The sequence below is a fragment of the Saccopteryx bilineata genome, chromosome 7, assembly GCF_036850765.1.
Source record: "Saccopteryx bilineata isolate mSacBil1 chromosome 7, mSacBil1_pri_phased_curated, whole genome shotgun sequence".
NCBI classification, from domain to species: domain Eukaryota; kingdom Metazoa; phylum Chordata; class Mammalia; order Chiroptera; family Emballonuridae; genus Saccopteryx; species Saccopteryx bilineata.
In genome coordinates, this window is record NC_089496.1 from 88379262 (window position 1) to 88397894 (window position 18633).

At 37.9% G+C, this 18633-nt stretch overlaps 1 protein-coding gene across 4 annotated transcripts in view; it reads left to right on the plus strand.

The window, feature by feature from the left end:
* Nucleotides 1-623: 623 nt before the first annotated feature.
* The window catches only part of SLF2 (SMC5-SMC6 complex localization factor 2), a 47966-nt gene continuing 29956 nt past the window's right edge, over nt 624-18633 (plus strand). For 2 of the 4 annotated variants that reach the window (XR_010726534.1, XM_066238547.1), the window contains exons 1-9: nt 625-1023; nt 3648-3691; nt 4179-4921; nt 6198-6255; nt 10716-11701; nt 12654-12724; nt 15691-15813; nt 16231-16398; nt 17354-17456. Coding sequence is in view for 3 of the 4 variants with exons in the window: in XM_066238547.1 (XP_066094644.1) it covers nt 884-1023; nt 3648-3691; nt 4179-4921; nt 6198-6255; nt 10716-11701; nt 12654-12724; nt 15691-15813; nt 16231-16398; nt 17354-17456 (2436 nt within the window). In the remaining variant the exon portion in view is untranslated. Of the gene's footprint in view, nt 1024-3647; nt 3692-4178; nt 4922-6197; nt 6256-10715; nt 11702-12136; nt 12195-12653; nt 12725-15690; nt 15814-16230; nt 16399-17353; nt 17457-18633 lie in introns of those variants that run through there. The other 2 variants (XM_066238548.1, XM_066238549.1) reach the window with 2 other exon arrangements.

The following is an 18633-nucleotide window of genomic DNA, read 5'->3' on the forward strand; positions in this document are numbered from 1 at the left end:
TCCCTATGTTCCTTTCAAAAATCTCCAAGGAATCTGGCTGCAGAGACTTCATGGACAATTAATTTCTTTCAACCACTGAGAAACAAAATGCTTTTGTGGAGTAATGTCTTTATTTTGTTTCAATAGGTTTGGGTTTTTTTTTTTAACTTTCTTAAAAAAAAAAATGCACCACAGCACTTAACAAGAACCCTCACAAAATGGACAAGTCTTCATTTAGATTGGTCTGTGCAGAATACCGAGGAATTGATGACAGCACCAGAGCACTCTGGCCTAGGATGTTACAGACCATGTAATGAACAGCTGAGGATTTCCGAGCTTGGCGACTGTGTGACACAGGAGCCCAACTGTTGGCCATCCTCACTAAGGGCAGCTGCCGCTCGAATTTGCTTTCGCAATCATCGTCCCTTGCTCTCCACCGGGGGGTGGGGGAGCGGGCTGTCGCCTGCTGCCGCAGCGCCCACAGCAGCCCGCTCTATCCCACCCCCGCGCGCCCGCCAAGGCCGACGCTGCCAGGACCGGGCAGCGCGACCCACCCACCCCCGCGCGCACGTGACGGCGAGCAGTTTTCCTTCTCCCTTCCCCCTTCCTAAAACTCCTCCTTCTCCTGAGAGGTTGCGGCTTTTTATTGCGCCATTACTGGAATGACCGCCGCGTCAGCCAATCTGAACCCAAACATTCAAGCAAGACCCGCCCCCCAATGTTTGTCAGGTTCCTTCCCGCTCACACAGGAGTCACTTCCGAAGAGAGGGAACCGCCATGAAGAGAGAAGGGGTTGCCGCCCACCTTTGCTCCAACAGCCTCCCCGAGTCCCAGCAGCAAGACGGCAACCACGCACCCAACTTCTCCAGCCACAGCTCATGCCGCCGTCGCCAGCGGCGCCGACATGACAAGGCGCTGCATGCTCGCTAGGCCAGGTTTCCCCTCCTCCCCAGCCCCAGGGTCGTCGCCCCCGCGCTGCCATCTGAGACCCGGTAGTACCGCCCCTGCTGCAGCGGGAAAGAGAACAGAGAGTCCTGGGGACAGGTACCGTGCAGAGGGCTTGAGAAGGGGCCGGGTCGCGGGGGCAAGGGTATGAGGGCGGACGGCGGACGGCCGCTTTTCAGTTCCCGCCATCCTCCGCGAGCTCTGGCCTCGGCGTTTCGGGGCCTGGCAAACCTCCGCCCCGCCTCCGCGCGGGGCTTCTGGGAGTTCGAGTTTCCTTTTCTGTAGTTGGGACGCTGTCCTCGGTCTAGTGACCAGAGCCCGGATGGCTACGGAGATCCCGCTTTAGGTAGAACGTGCTTTTTGTCGTTTATGATAGCTGGACCCGGAGCCCTAACCGGTTAATGCATATTTAGGTGGTTTTCTGTACTTTGTCAGTTCTGGTCCTAGTGGTTTAATAGCAAACCTTTTTTTCTATATTGTGGGTGAAATTATGTAAGATGTATGAGGAAGACCCTTCCACGAATTACTTTATAGTTCAGTATAAACGCTAATTCATACTTAAAAGAACATGCAGATTTGGAATGTGATATATTTTATATTTTCTCCAGTAACTTCTTTCCAAGAGGCCAGTTTTTATGTAAAGGTTTGGTGGGAGCTATGTAATGAGATGGGCAGTTTTCTCAAATGACATCCTCTGACAATAAAACATGTTTAAATTCTCTACACACTTGGTACTGTCTTTTTTATTTTAAGTTTAAAAGCTTGTAACATAAGTTTAACAATAAATTTATCTTCTGCTATTGCAGTACAAGTCTACAATCCCTTAATTGTGAAGTCAGAAAGCTGTGAAAACCAAAAGCTTTCAATAAGTTTGGCATCATATCTTTCTTGACCGCCAAACCTAAAGAGAACTAATGGAAGACTGTGTATGGTCTTTATCTCATTAATGTAAATATTCATGTTTTGCTGGAAAAATATTAATGTGATTGCTTACAAAGTGCAATATTAGACCCCACTGGGGGGCTTTATGTACTATATCCAAGTTACCACCTTATCTATTACATTCAGAATTCTAAAATACATTTGGTCCCAAAAGTTTCTGATAGGGTTTGTGAGCTGTTACATTTTTAACTACCTGTAAATAAGTAATAGACAGTTCTGTGCATATGAACTTAGGGAACCATTCCTTCTTGAAAGTTACATTCATAGTTATTTGACAAATGCTGAGCATATTTTACAAAACCATTTTTCTCTCTGATGTAGTAACCGAAAAAGAGACAGGGATCTAATATTTTAGGGAAGAGATAGTGTTATTTTTAGTAATTAATGTAAAATTATAGTTAGTGTTACCTTGTTTTGAATTAACTGCTTCTTAATCCTGTCTCATCTCTTTCCTCAACCAATAACTAAAAGTGTCCTTACATCATCCTTCTCCCCTTTACAGAACCTCTAGCATTTCTTTCTTGACCCTCATGTACTGAATTTACCTAGTAAGAATTTATTTTATGAAAACAAATGAATAGATTCATCCTTCCATCACTCATTCAATTCATAACTTCTTAGCTTTTCTACCAGCACTTTATACATTGTATACTCAGTAAATCATTCAAGATGGCCATTGCTATTTTAATGTGACCAGTAAAGTGTGCAAGATGAAGAAGAAGCTTATCCTTCATGGGACTTGGATTGTTCATTTTTTCTCTAGCATTCCAACCTCTTAGTGAATAAATGATTAGGGAAACACGTAGACTTACTGTTACTCTCTTTCAGTAAAATGAATACATTTTAGCAAAATTTACCAAAAGTTGATTTTTTTGCTTTACACATAACATCCCTCTTTGTAGCTGACAAGTAACTAAATATGTGATAAAATCAGAATACAAATTCTGATAACATGGTCCTGTTTCATTTTGTGTCCACTGTAGGATACAGAATTCCTTAAAAATGAAAACAATTTGGTTTTTGTTATTCCTTACTTGTTAACTTCCTTTTCTCTTTGTTTTGTGTTTTTACCAGGTAGTGTGTTATTTTTGTAAATATCTTAAAAATTCTTAGATAAAATGAGATTTTGAAACATACTTGTGAAAACTCATTCCAATTTCTGCTGTTAGATTAGCATCTTACTGAAGATATAAGAGGGTATTATATGGTTAATACTTGATCCTTTCTGTTTTTTGTTCAACATACTCTTCAGCTGCCTTCCCAGACCAGCCAAATCACCCATATTACCATTCTACCATCTACTCTTGTTATGAGTCTGTTAAGATGTTACTGTTTCTACAGTCTCCATTATTCATTCAGCAAACATCTATTAACCATTATTTTGTACCAATCATTGCAATTATCAAAGAATGGGATCAGCTCTCTCAAGATCTTTTTTTTTTTTTCAAGATCTTCCATTCTGTGTAATTGAGCTTTTCAGACCTAGGAAGCACTCTACCATTCTCTGGATCCACACTTCAATCTTATCATTTTACTACTATAGGTTATATAAACCTCAGTTGTGTTTTTATAAATTTGATCCTACAAGAAGTGGTGAATTATATTTTTGATTTTTTATAATCAACTCAGCAAAAGCATTGCTATTGTCAGAATTTGATTAAACTGGAAGGTGAAATCCAGCCTATATTCTATAAATCTACTAGTGTTCTCCACTTACTCTGAATTATTGAGGTTTTAATATTGCTTATGTGACTCCATATTAGTTATGCTTTTATTTTCAGGAAGCAGTCAGTTATAGATTTCTTCAAACCAACTTCAAAACAAGGTATGTATATTATAAATGAATTTTATTGTGGGATTTTTTTTTTTGGACAGGGAAATGAATTCTTAAATCTACTCTAAACTCATTACTTTGATTAGACAGTGTTCAAAATTAAAAATATAATGGAAATACAGTTTTTTTTACAAAGCTAAACAAGTTCTAAACATCATGATGAAACTTTTTTACTGCTATACTTTTTAAAATTATTTCACACAATTTTTATAATGCATATTATTTTGATTACTTAATACAGTAACTTTATAGAGGCATAAGGAGCTTACATGATATAGCAAAAGGAAGGCTTTATGAAATTAAGGCTGTTAACAAATAAATCATGTCTTAATCTTTCCCCATAAAATGTGTATCATCATCTAAAGCAATTAAAAATTTTTCTGATTAATGTTTAAGTAATACTTTAAATATACAAAATGTATTCGTTTGTATATTTATAATAACATGCAATTTGTATGTGTTTTAATTGACTATTTAGACAGACATATGTTGGATTCTGCACAAAAATCAAACATCAAATATGGAGAAAGTGGTTTGTCCATTGCTGGGACAGAGCAGTTTGAAAGGAAACTATCCTCACCCAAAAAATGTAAGCGCAAGAGGGTGTCACCAGAAAAGAGCTCTATTTTAGAGGCTCTGATGAAAGGTGTTAAAAAGCACCCTAAAGATCGTGGTGTAAATGAGTCGTGTCGGCCTTGTGTGTCACTAACCACCAAATGTCCAAAGACAGTTACAAAGATGGTCTATGTTCCTCCTTCATATCGCTTGTCTAAAGAGATGAAGACACGAAAGCAAAAGCATCGATCACCAGAGAGAAGGAAGTTACTGTTCACTCAAGAAAATAGCAGGGAGAAGAATGATAGAGATCGAGACAAGAGCAATTCAGATTCCAAAAAGCAGGCCACAGTGACAGAAGCTGACATCTTCAAGAACACCTCCAGAAGTCTTAGCAGCAGGAGCAGCCTATCCAGGCATCACCAAGGAGAAAGCCCACTGGGAGCTAAGTTCCAATTGTCACTAGCTTCTTACTGCAGAGAAAGAGAACTAAAGAAGTTGAGAAGGGAGCAAATGGAGCAGAGAATCAACTCAGAAAATTCTTTGTCAGAAGAAGCAAGCAATCCTTCCTTAAAATCTTCCAGTATAGGAAGAAATTGTCAACCAAGGCAGGAACAAAGTAAACAGAATGATGTCAGACCTGGAAAGAGTAATCTTTCAAACCTGGTATGTGCAATAATTACTGAATTAGCTTGGCTACTGCATTATCCTATTTAGATACTACATTTAAAAATATTCCATAATTGTTATGTTGGTACCCTCTGTCCCTTTGTTAAAGAAATAACTGATACACAGATTTTGTAGAAGCTAGTATCATTAGGTTTTCTCCAACTGTCGGTCAAACTCAATTAAGCAGTGTTTCTTGCCCTTAATTTTTTCAAACCAGGAACAAAGCTTTCTTAATCAGAAAAGTAAACATTCTTTTTTAGGCAAGTGTAGTCATTTTTAAATTAGGCTTTGCTAAAGGGATGTACTTGAGGAATGAAAAATTAAAAACAGGAAGTGGTTTAGAACAGAGGTACTCAAAATGTGATTCCTGGACTAGCAATATCTGCATCACCTCAGAGCTTGTTAGAAATAATTCTAAACCCCACCCCAGACCCACTGAACCAGAAATGGGAGGTAGAGCCCTGCAATCTGTGATCAAGAAGCCTTCCAGATGATTCTGATACACTTTAAAGTGTGAGAATCACTAGTTTATATATAAATCTTAAGTAATTGAGTGAGACTTAAAAAACTATCCAAATACATCTTAACCATCAGATATATATTTTGAGACTAGACCAAACTTAGATCAGCATAAAAGCTATCCCTCTTCTCTGGGAAATCAAGCTGTTAAAGTGTTATCTGTTTCAAAGAGCTCTACGTACAGAGCAAATACAGGAAGATTGGGTAACAAGAAAGTGCTGTGTTAAAAAGTTGCTATTAAATTTGTAAGCCAGATAAACCAAACTGACATTCTGGGAGTAAATGGATATTATTGCATTGTATGTTGCCAGAAAATATATTTGTAAACTCTAGGGTTTGCAAGGAGTTTGATGCCTTTACCAGTGAGATTTGCTAGTAAGATTTCAGTATTTGGTGTTGGCATCAGTACTTAAACAGAAGTATTGAAGAATGAATTGAATCCATTTGGCAAATATTAGGCTTACTATTTATCAAAATAATTGTACACTGCTTAATAAAATCTTAATCCTGAGTCAATATAAATCTCTAAATTTGCACTCTGAAAACTGAGCTTATGGCTAATATTTTTATGTTAAAAATGTTTTATGATAAAACATAATTAAATATTTAAAATATTTTATTGAAGTTTGAATTTACCTCTAAATATACATTTACTTCATTCAGTCTAGAAACCTGTGTTTAAATGTTATGAAGAAAAATTCACATTCTTTGCTTCCCCCAACTTCTAATGAATTTTTTCTCATTATGCTAATAGGAAAATGGACATCTCTCAAGAAAAAGATCATCTTCTGATATATGGGAACTTGCTTCAGGTAGAATCAAAATTTATGAATTTAAAAATAAATTTGCATTTTATTGTCACTTTTTTAAAGCAAAAAATGGTTTAAATATACAGTTTCCTTCCTGAAGGTGGATTGAGTATTTCAGATTAGTTTAGAGTTTGGTATATTCAAAAAGGTTAGTCTTTGAATTTATTACTGTGTATGTAACCTGTGGTTTGTCTTGACTCGTCTCCAGAGTTCAGATTGGTATTCAGTATTTTATGTCTGATTCCTTGGCTACAATTAAGAAGCATAATCTTATATTCCTGGAATTGTGGATTATTCTGAGGTCTTGGTATTAATGATGCTTTATATAAAGTTGAGAGTGTTATTATCCACAGCAGTGTTTCCTGTATTTCAAATACAAAGATCCTTTTTTTAGTATCAAATTTCAAGGACACCTACATGATACTAGTTTGTACTTTTAGTATGTAATAGCAAACAACTACTGTTAATTCAGTAATTCTTCAAGTATCTTTATTTTTATTTATTTATTTTTATTTTTTGAAGCTGGAAATGGGGAGGCAGTCAGACAGACTCCCACATGCGCCCGACCGGGATCCACCTGGCATGCCCACCAGGGGGCGATGCTCTGCCCCTCTGGGTGTCGCTCTGTTGCATCCAGAGCCATCCTAGCGCCCCGGCCATCTCTGCTCCAATGGAGCCTCAGCTGCGGGAGGGGAAGAGAGAGACAGAGAGGAAGGAGAGGGGGAGGGGTGGAGAAGCAGATGGGCGCTTCTCCTGTGTGCCCTGGCGGGAATCGAACCCAGGACTCCTGCACGCCAGGCCGATGCTCTACCACTGAGCCAACCGGCCAGGGCCAAGTATCTTTATTTTTTAACTAAAATATAGAACAGTGTAAAATTTAAACACTGCAGAAATTTTTAACAGAAAATGAAAGGCTCCCAGAAATAACAACTGCTAATAGTTTTGTATATCAGATTTTTTTTCTGCTATGACTGCAAACTTTGAAAAATGGATTTTACAAATTTCTACACTCATAATAGCAAATGTTTATTGAGCACATATGTGTCATGCCCTGTTCTGTGTCCTTTTAATTTGAGCCTCACATCCATATAAGGTAGTTACTTTTAGAAATTTAAAAAATGAAGGTATAGAAATGTTTTCTGACTCACCATTTCTTAGGTTTTGTGTAAAATTATGACTGTATTTTTTATATATTCTAGAGGTACATGCATTTTGACCAAGTGATCTCAAGTGTTAAAATCAATTTTCAGCCAAAGCTGAAATATATTTTACCATCACAGGAAGAGCTTCTAGAATACAGGAATAAGTTCGAAATTTTATGTGTTTTTAAATTTTTATTTAATTTTTTAAAATAATTTTGGTGATCAAATCTTAGTGAATTTAAAAAATTAGTGACTTTGGACATTGATATTACAAGAACAATTTTCTCAGCCATGTGATTGTTCTTGTACTCACTATATTTCATATCTGTAATATTAAGTAAATGATCACTTTGCACTGAATTGAATAGAAGAACAAAATACATATTTTTAGGCTAGCTCTGCCAGTACAAGGGGTGGCTAGTAATGGTGTTCTACCAAGCTGTTCAGCTTGGTTTTCCCTCTGATAATGACAAAGATATAAAAATTATCTTTAGTTCACAAATTTACCGATTTCCTGAGCAATGACGAGAGTAGTTTTTGTTTTTGTGAGTTTTTGTTTTTCTTTAGTTTGAGGAAGAAGAAAAGTGATATGAGAGGCATCAACTAGCTCATAGTTGCATCAATTTACTTGTTCATTGCTTGCTTCTCATATGTGCCTTGGGGGGGGGGGTGCTCAAGCAACTGCACCACCATGGGTCAGGCCAGACAAGTTTTATTTATATAATCCCACATAATGACATTTTTGAGCACTTCATGAAAAAGATGCTTTCCTCAAATTTTCTGAGGCACACTTAAGATGCTTGCCTTCACTAATGTTTTTATTTCTAACATTTTTGCATGTTTTTCATAATCCTTATACTGTATTTTTCGCTCCATAAGATGCACCTGACCATAAGACACACCTAGGGTTTTAAGGAGGAAAATAAGAAAAAAAATATTCTGAACCAAGTGATGTGTTAAAATATTTAATAAAATAGCATATTTTTTGCTACATAATACGCACGGGCATTTTCCCCTCCACTTTTGGGGGGGTAGTGTGTCTTATGGAGCGAAAAATATGGTAATTATGGTATTATATTCTTTCTTAACTTTTTTTCTATTGATTTAAAGAGGGAGAGAGAGAGGCAGAGAGACATCAACTTGTTCCACTTAGTTGCACACTCATTGGTTGTTTCTCATGTGCTCTGACTGGGGATCCAACCCGTGACTTCTAGGTGCCTGGGATAACATTTTATCCACTGAGCAACCCGGCCAGGACAAATAGCAGGCTTACTATTTATACTCTTTTATTTATTTATTTAAGTGAGAGGAGGAGAAATAGGTTCCCGCGTGCGCCCCAACCAGGATCTACTGGGCAACCTTGATCTGGGGCTGATGCTCAAATCAGCCGAGCTATCCTCAGCACCCGGGCCAACCAGCCAGGGCGGCAATTTGGTTTTTGATAATACTGATTATGTAGGGAGTTTTTAATGAATGATGAATTTTAAGAGTGATTAATGAGGCCCTGGCCTGTTGGCTCAGTGGTAGAGCGTCAGCCTGGCGTGCGGAAGTCTCGGTTTGATTCCCGGCCAGGGCACACAGGAGAGGCACCCATCTGCTTCTCCACCCCTCCCCCTCCTTCCTCTCTGTCTCTCTCTTCCCCTCCCGAAGCCGAGGCTCCTTTGGAGCAAAAGATGGCCCGGGCGCTGGGGATGGCTTCTTGGCCTCTGCCCCAGGCGCTAGAGTGGCTCTGGTGGCGACAGAGCGAAGCCCCAGATGGGCAGAGCATCGCCCCCTGGTGGGCGAGCCAGGTGGATCCTGGTCAGGCGCATGCGGGAGTCTGTCTGACTGCCTCCCAGTTTCCAGCTTCAGAAAAATACAAAAAAAAAAGAGTGATTAATGAAACCACATTTTTAAACAATAAGGATTTTTTATTTATTTTTTACAGAGACACAGAGAGGGGTAGATAGGGACAGACAGGAACGGAGAGAGATGAGAAGCATCAATCATTAGTTTTTCGTTGTGACACCTTAGATTGCTTTCTCATATGTGCCTTGACCATGATGCTACAGCAGACCGAGTAACCCCTTGCTGGAGCCAGCGACTTTGGGTCCAAGCTGGTGAGCTTTGCTCAAACCAGATGAGCCCCCGCTCAAGCTGGCGACCTCAGGGTCTCGAACCTGGGTCCTCTGCATCCCAGTTCGACACTCTATTCACTGCGCCACTGCCCGGTCAGGCAACAATAAGGAATTTTTTTTTAAAAACTTAGTTAACTCAAATATATGTGGTTATTAAAAGTGCTTCTAGATGGGATTGCTAACACATCTTGTTTTAGTTGTCTAGGACTTCCATAACAAATAATGAAACCCAGGTGGCTTAAAGCTAGAAGTTCAAAACTAAGGTTATCAGCCTGGCCACGGTCTCTAACAACTCTAAAGAAGGATCCTTCCTTTTCTCTTCTAGCTTCTGGTGTTTACCTACAATCCTTTACCTTCCTTGGCTTATAGATGCATCACTCCAATCACAATGTCTTCTTCCTATGTGTCTCAATGTCATATTCCCTCAGCATGTATGTCTTCATGTCTAAAATTCCATTTTTATAAAGATACCAGTCATATTGGATTAGGACCCATCCTAATGACATAATTTAAAATTGATTATACCCTGTAAAATATACTATTTTCTAATGACAGTCACATTCTGAAGTTCTGAGAGTTAGGACTTCCACATACCATTTTGGGAGCCACAGTTCAACCTATACCGTAGGCTAAAGACAGGGTTACATGGGAAAGGATGAGCAAAGACTTGGGAGAAAGACTTGCATTGATTTTTTTCTAATTGAGGAATTAAAAATTGTCTTCCTTCAACTAGTTACCATATATGTGGTTTAAGATAACATAAATTTAGATATAGAAGTGTTACATTTCTGGAACCAGGTAGTCTTTGGTATAAGAAAGAATGTATGTACTTTAGGGGAAGTGCCTTTGGAATCTTTTCCTTGATACAACTAGGCAGGGTTTTTTTATTTTGGGGTTTTGTGGGTTTTTTGTTATTGTTTTGGGGAGTGACACCTTTAATTCTATTTAGGTAATAGACTTTTAATAGTTTTGGAATGAAAGTAAGCATTTGTCATTAGCTTTAAAGTTCTTGGAGTGACCAGTATTTATCAGTGAAAAAATAAATGATAATAATTCTTTTTCCTCATTCCATATGTGGTCAGTAATCTGTTTAAACTTTTAGAATGTAAACATTTTATCATGGTGTTCTAGACACTCAAATTGAATAAACTTTACTAAAGTAGAAAAATATTTTTTCACTAATCTGGCAAAAATTGAATTTTAGCAGGCTCTAAGCAGAATAAATTCCCTGACAAAAGAAAAAGGAACTCTGTGGACTCAGATCTGAAAAGCACAAGAGAATCTATAATGCCAAAAGCAAAAGAATCCTTCCTTGTGAAGCGTCCCGATGGACCACATCCGAAAGAGAAATTTATAAAACACATTGCACTGAAGATACCTGGTGATGTATTGCGCTTGGAAGATATATCCAAGGAATCGAATGATGAAGCTGATTGCTCTTCTACAGGCTTGGCACCTTCAAATCCTGGCCACCATTCTTGCAGAAATAGTGACCAAGCTCGTGTGGCAAGTACCAAAGAGACTAAGATACAGAAACCCCACTTACCTTTACCTCAGGAAAAGCCTGCAATTAAAAAAGCTAGCAACTTTCAGAAAAATAAAACTGCTAGCTCCGTGGCATCAAAGGAGACAAAACTTCTACCTTTACTTTCCCATGTTCCAAGTGCTGGTTCCTCTCGGGTACCATTAAATAAAAATTGCACTCTTCCAGTTCCTAAAAAAAATAAAGAGCGTTCCTCATCTAAAGAATGTTCTGGGCATTTTACAGAGTCCTCCAAACACAAGGAACACAAAGCAAAGACTAATAAGGCTGATTCTAATGTGTCTTCAGGGAAAATTTCTGGGGGATCTTTGCATTCAGAATATGGCACTTCTACAAAGTCTCCCCCGGCTGCTTTGGAAGTTGTGCCATGTATCCCAAGTCCTACAGCACCTTCAGATAAAGCCCCTTCAGATAAAGAGGGTTCAGGAAATCTCAATGCAGGTAGCAATGCACTGAAAAGAAAACTAAGGGGTGATTTTGATAGTGATGAAGAAAGTTTAGGTTACAACCTAGACAGTGATGAGGAAGAGGAAACATTAAAACCACTGGAAGAAATAATGGCTTTGAACTTCAGTCAGACTCCTGCATCTACAGGAAAGCCTCCTGCTCTTTCCAAGGGGCTTAGCTCTCAGTCATCAGACTATACAGTAAGTATTTCTAGAATATTTATCTTTACTTGAAGAGGGAAAAGTGGATTGAATAATGAAAGAGGGATGGAATGTAAGGACTTACTTTAAAATCTAGTATTTGTTAGGACTCATACATAATTGATCTGAAACTGGTATAGTTTTTGTTTGGTTAATGGGTTTCTTATTTTTAGTTTTATTACTGTAAATCAGTGGTCTCCAAACTTTTTTGATCACACACACTTCTATTAGTAAAAAATTTTTTGAGCATGCACCCCAATATATATGTATACTTATAGATTAATACATGTATTACTAGACTGTACTTTCTAAAGAATATGCAAAAATAAGAAAGTATTTTTTTGTAGAATTTACATAGAAGTTACTATAGACTAAGTTCTACTGGAGTTCCTATAGAAGTTCCATATAAATAGAAGTTCTATTATTTTCTTTCTGCACCCCAATGGATCACCTTGCACACCCCCTGCTTTGGAGACCACTGCTGTAAATGAAGGTAGAGTGTAGAAATGTTGTTAATTGTGGTGTGCAATTTATTTATAAAGTGCTTCATTCTATCTTGGGAATAAGGTGAATTCTAGTATGTCTAAAATATGGTGGGGAAGGTGTTAATGGTCATGGTAACACCTAAAAATTGTTTTATTCCACGAAAATAGAATTTTAAAAATAAACACAGGGTAGTCATGGAGCCCTTGGGTGTTTATAGTTAGTTCCTAAGGCTAGCAGGGTTTTATAGTAGTACCTTTCCTAATATAGATGGTAAAATCAAATTGCCTATAGTACAAAATACTATATTTCAAGCATGAAGGTGAAAATTCTCTCTTAAGAAAGGTATCCTCCTGGCTCAGGTTATTGAAATAGAAAATATTCTTTAGTACTCTGAATAACTTAAAACATCCCAAGTTTTCTACTAAGATATGTTATAAAGTATTCCTGAATTTTCTTCTTGTTTTAGGAACATGCTCATAGTGGAACTTACACAAATACTCTAGAGCGTCTAGTGAAGGAAATGGAAGACACACAAAGGTTAGTTAGCATCATGGCTACCTTGCTGAATTTAACATACTGCTTTAGAAATAAGATATTCTTGTTCAGAGGCTGGGTCAGAGGCTCTTTAAGTTTTATGTTATGCTGCATTAATTAATAGTAAAAATTTCTTTCTGCTTACCACAACTGGTATCTAATAGCTAAGCTAAACCTATTGATCAAAACCATTAGTAGATTTTTTTATACTTTTTATTGTGATAAAATATATATAACAAAATTACTATTTTAATAATTTTTAAATGTACAGTTCACTAGTGTTAAGTACATTTACATTGTTGTACAAGTATCACCACCATCTAGCCCCAGAACATTTTTTTCATCTTCCCTAACTGAAAGCCCATATCTATTAACCAATAACTCCCCATTCTCCCCTCCCCACCCTTTGCCCTCCCCTCCCCTCTCCCTTTTCTCTCCTTCCCTCTCCTTCCCTCCTCTTCCATCCCCTCCAGTCCCCTTCCATCCCCTTCCATTCCCTGGTACAGCTTCATTCTTTCTGCCTCTGTGAAATTAACTATTCTAGATACTTGATGTAAATGGGATTGTAAGTATTTGTCCTTTTATGACCGGTTTATTTTACTTAGCCTGTCTTCAGGATTCATCCATGTTGTAGAATTGTGTCAGCGTTTCCGTCCCTTTTTTTTGGGGGGGGGGGCTCAATCAAAAGGACTTGGGTCGCCTGACCTGTGGTGGCGCAGTGGGATAAAGCGTCGACCTGGAAATGCTGAGGTCGCCGGTTCGAAACCCTGGGCTTGCCTGGTCAAGGCACATATGGGAGTTGATGCTTCCAGCCCCTCCCCCCCTTCTCTCTCTCTGTCTCTCCTCTCTCTCTCTCCCTCTCCTCTCTAAAAAAAAAAAAAAGGACTTGGGTCTGCAGAATCGTCTTCCTCTTTAAGGCTGCATAATAGTCTATTGTATATAGATACCGTATTTTGTTCATTCATTAACAGACACTTGAGTTGTTTCTGTTTTTTTATTATCAATATTGCTGCTGTGAACATGGGTGTACAAACATATCTTCAACTATACACTTTCAGTTTGGGGTATATACCCAGAAATGCAATTGCTAGATCATGTGACAATTCTATGCATAATTTTTTGAGGAACTGCCATTCTATTTTACACAGTGGCTGCACCATTTTGCATTTCCACCAGCAGTGCACAGGGTTCCAGTTTCTCCATATCCTTACCAAGCCTTGGTATTTTCTGTTTTGATAATAGCCCTCATAAAGAACATGAAGTGGCCTGACCTGTGGTGGCGCAGTGGATAAAGCGTTGACCTGGAATGCTGAGGTCACCGGTTCGAAACCCTGGGCTTGCCTGGTCAAGGCACATATGGGAGTTGATGCTTCCTGCTCCTCCCCCCCCCCCTCTCTCTTTCGCTCTCTCCTCTCTAAAAATGAATAAATAATTAAAATTTAAAAAAAACATGAAGTGGTATCTTATGGTTTTGACTTGCATTTCACTAATGGTGTTGAGCATCTTTTCATGTCCTTATTGATATTGGTGTAGCTTCTTTGGAGAAGCATCTATTCAAGATCCTTTGCTCATTTTTTAATCAGGTTGTTGGTGTGCAGTTTGTTGTTGTTTGCGTAGGTACAGTTTTTTAAAATGTGTATATGCCTGCTTAGTCCAAGTTTTGACACCAGCATAACCAGACATATTATTTCTACATCAAGCTGCTCTTTTGAGGAAGAATTTTAGTTATGACTGATACTGTCTGACCATGCACACAAAGAAATAAAAAATTTTGAGGGTCGTAATGATCCTAATGAAATTTATGTGACTAGTTGCAACCTGCTTTTGCTAATGAGAGAGGGGAGATATATTTCTTATTAGTTCAAGGAATATCCTTGAAAGAGCCCAGAGAACTTCACTAAAATCTCTGCTGCCTTGAAATTTTATGTGTCTCAAACTTGATAACTAAATAGCTAGATAGGAATTGCAGATACTTACTAAGTCAGAAGTGTTCCCATTTCTGGACATAAATTAGAGGAATTGTTTCTATTGTAAAATTCTTTAAATGTTTCGTGAATTTGTGATTTGTGATGTCAAATCTGAAGTTGCTTATTTAAAATTGAACTTTGCACAGACCAAAGGAAGAGATGCTGTGTGATCTGATGATTGACTGTTTCCTGTAGTAATAGAGCAGTACATTTACTGGTCATTTACTGTTGTATTACACTCATCTACTGTGGAGCTAAAATAAGGATCTCAGTTAAAATAACTTAATCTTGGTGAGTAATATAAGTAAGGAAGGACTTTAGAACTAGACTCTGACTTTGAATCCCAGCTCCTTGCATTGTGAGCTTGAGTAAGTTAGCTTTTCTAATGTCTGTTTCCTCATGTATAAAATGGGTAATCATAAACTACTACATCACATTGTTGTGAGGGTTAAAAAAAACTTAATATATATTCTTAGTACAGTGCCTGTCACATAGCAAGGGCTTAGTCAGGATTAGATGTTGTGACAGTAGTGATGATGACAATGATAATGACTACTGGTGTTAGAAAGCCTAATACTATCAGGTTGTTGGTCTACTGGAAGTCAAATGAGCATTAGAGATTAAACATCAAATTAGTAATGTTTATTCCTTGCCATTTTTCCTTCTCCTTTCTCTATATGATTTGGACATCATTCTTGAAGTCCTAGCTATAAAGTAACATTCAAGTCTTTTATGTGATGGAATACAATTCTAATACCATACTGGTAGCTGCGTAAAAGCCTAAGACCAAAAACAATTTTTGTGTTTAATGAAAATAGTATATATATATATACTATATGATATATCATGACATATTTGGAAGACATGATTTGACCTATAGTGTAAACAAAGCTTGTCTTAAAACTCTTAATAAGAGTTTTCCTTGGTGCTTTTAGACATAAACTTCAGATTATTTTTATTTTCAGGGCAAACGATTTATTATAACGTTCTTCCAATTCTCAGGCTAGATGAACTGCAGAGGCAACTGCAGGAAGACATAAGACAAGGCCGGGGCATTAAATCCCCCATCAGAACTGGAGACCAAGACAGTACAGATGATGAGGACGGCCTCTTAGAAGAGCACAGGTACACCGTTTTTCATAGGATATTCCCTATTAAGTTTATGTATTTAAGTTTTTTGTTTTTTATAAAATAAATGAGCAATTTATGGTTATTTACTTAGTGGACAATCTGATGGGTTTCTAATCCATCTTTGATGGATTTGAAAGGCAAATGTTAAGGCCAAGTTACATCATTTGTCTTTTCTCCTGGTTAGTGTCTTTTTACACACGTTTTGTGGCTTTGGACTAATAACTAGCAAAAAGTGTAAGGAACAAAACATGTGTTTTCATACTAATCTTGTAATCTGGGATTAATACTAGTCCTTAGAAAAGTTTGCTTTATACCCAACTTTTTTTTTTTTTTTGTAACCAACTTTTAAATGTAAAATTAGATGCAGTATAACTGTTTGTTACTCAATAACTTTTTTTTTTTTAATTTCAGGGAATTTCTAAAGAAATTTTCAATTACAGTTGATCCTATTCCTGATCATCATCCAGGTGAAGAAATATTTAATTTCTTCAATTCTGGAAAAATTTTCAATCAGTATACCTTGGATTTAAGAGACTCTGGTTTTATTGGACAAAGTGCTGTAGAAAAGCTTATTCTTAAGTAAGTAGAAAAATAGACATTTTACTTTTTCACATATAAAAATTACTCTTAAGATTCTGACTGATATAATCTTCTGAAAGGTTAATTTCTGTTAACCCATCCAGTTTCTTAATCCTCTTATTACTGTTGCCCTTTGTGTTTCATTATTTAATTACAGGAAGCCGTGTGAGATGGTAAGTTGGCACATCACGTGCCTTTATTAGTTAGGATTAAGATCAGTATATAACAGGGGCTTAAAGAAATACATTTCTTATGTGAAAGATTTCAGAGGTAGGAGGTCCAGGGCTGGTATTTCACTGTATGATATCTCCACCATCCTTAGCACTTAGCTGCTTTAGGTGCTACAGGAGCTCCACCCTTTACATTCAGATTTCTAGAAATCCCACATATCATTTCTACTGATGGTCATTTGGGTAGAACTTAGTCAACATGGTCATACCCCCATAAGAAAAAGGCTGGAGAGTGATTTTATTTCAGACAGCCAATGTGCCCAGCTAAAAATCAGGGTTCAGTTACCAAGAGGAAAGGCAAGGATAGATATTGGGAGACTAGCAGTCTCTCTCACAATGCTTTTCTCTCAGATTACCTCAGAGCTAATTTCGTTCAGTGTATGATATCTCAGACCCAGAGAAATCACATTAATTCTGGTGCTGAGTTTTATGGAAGTACAAACCCAGACTGGCAAATGTAGATAATGTCCTGAGACTTGATAGGCTCCTCTATCACACTGCCAGCTAAAGTACATTTGTCCAGTAGATAAATCTAAAGCCAAGCCAACAGATTAGATCAACTTTAAGCCATCAATTGAATTTCTTTTATGAGCAACCCATCCATATTGGGGTAGAATCCACCCAAGAATGGGATTAAGGATGGTTTGCTTGCTCATGTTCCTGATGATGTCAGATGTGGTGTTAGAAGTTTCTTGTCAATAGTGATATTGATTTTATTTTTTCAGATCAGGAAAAACAGATCAGATTTTCTTGACAACACAAGGCTTCCTTACCTCTGCTTATCACTATGTCCAGTGCCCTATACCTGTGTTAAAGTGGCTGTTTCGGGTAAGAGAAATATTTGAGGGTAAAGTTGCTTCCTACTGTATTTCCCAGTCAAAAGCAAACTTTTAAAATATAATCTTACTTGAAATTATTAGAGAAAAATCTAATATAGTACATCAAACCCATTTCAGTAGATTAGAATAAGGCAAAAGAATCAGTGTAAAGAGATTTGAAAGAAAATACTGCCCTGGCCAATTGGCTCAGTGGATAGAATGGTGGGCCTGGTATATGGAAGTCCCACATTCGATTCCCAGTCAGGGCACACAAGAGAGGCAACCATCTGCTTCTCTCCCCATCCTTTTCCTGCTTGTCTCACTCTTTCCCTCCCATAGCCAGTGGCTTGATTGGTTTGAGCGTGGAACCCCAGGCACTGAAGATAGCTCGGTTATATCAGCCTCAGGCACTAAAAATAGCTCGGTTGATTTAAGCATTGGCCCAGAATGGGTGTTGACAGGTGGATTCTAGTCCGGGTGCATGCGGAAGTCTGTCACTATTTCCCCTCCTCTCACTTAAAAAAAAAAAACAAAACTAAAATGCAGGAATAGTCAATAATGTTGTACCTGAGACATTTTATCACATTGGTAAATCACTAGTATATAGTTGGTTTCAGAAGAGGTCTTCTGATACATACCTGGGGGGTGGGTTACCATTTTTTCCCCCATTTTTATGGGGTCCTGCATACATTTTTATGATTTGACTGTATACTGTTTTCCCACCCATATATTTTATATGCAAATCAAACAGAATGTTTTTCCTCCTCGTTTATATTTAACTCTGCATTCACTTAAAATAATTATCTTAAGTTTTATGTTATCTACATAGTAATGTTATAAATATCAGTGATATCAGAGAACTAGAACTACAGTGTGTCCGTAAAGTCGTGGTGCAATTTTGACCGGTCACAGGAAAGCAACAAAAGAAGATAGAAATGTGAAATCTGCACCAAATAAAAGGAAAACCCTCCCAGTTTCTGTAGGATGATGTGGCAGCATGTGCACATGTGCACAGATGATGACGTAACACCATGTATACAGCGGAGCAGCCCACGGTCATGCCTTTCAAGATGTGGATGGACGGTACAGAGGAAAGTTCAGTGTGTTCTGTGGCTCGCTAAATTCGAATCCGTGACCAAAGTGCAACGTGAATATCGGCGCGTTTATAACGAAGCGTCACCACATAG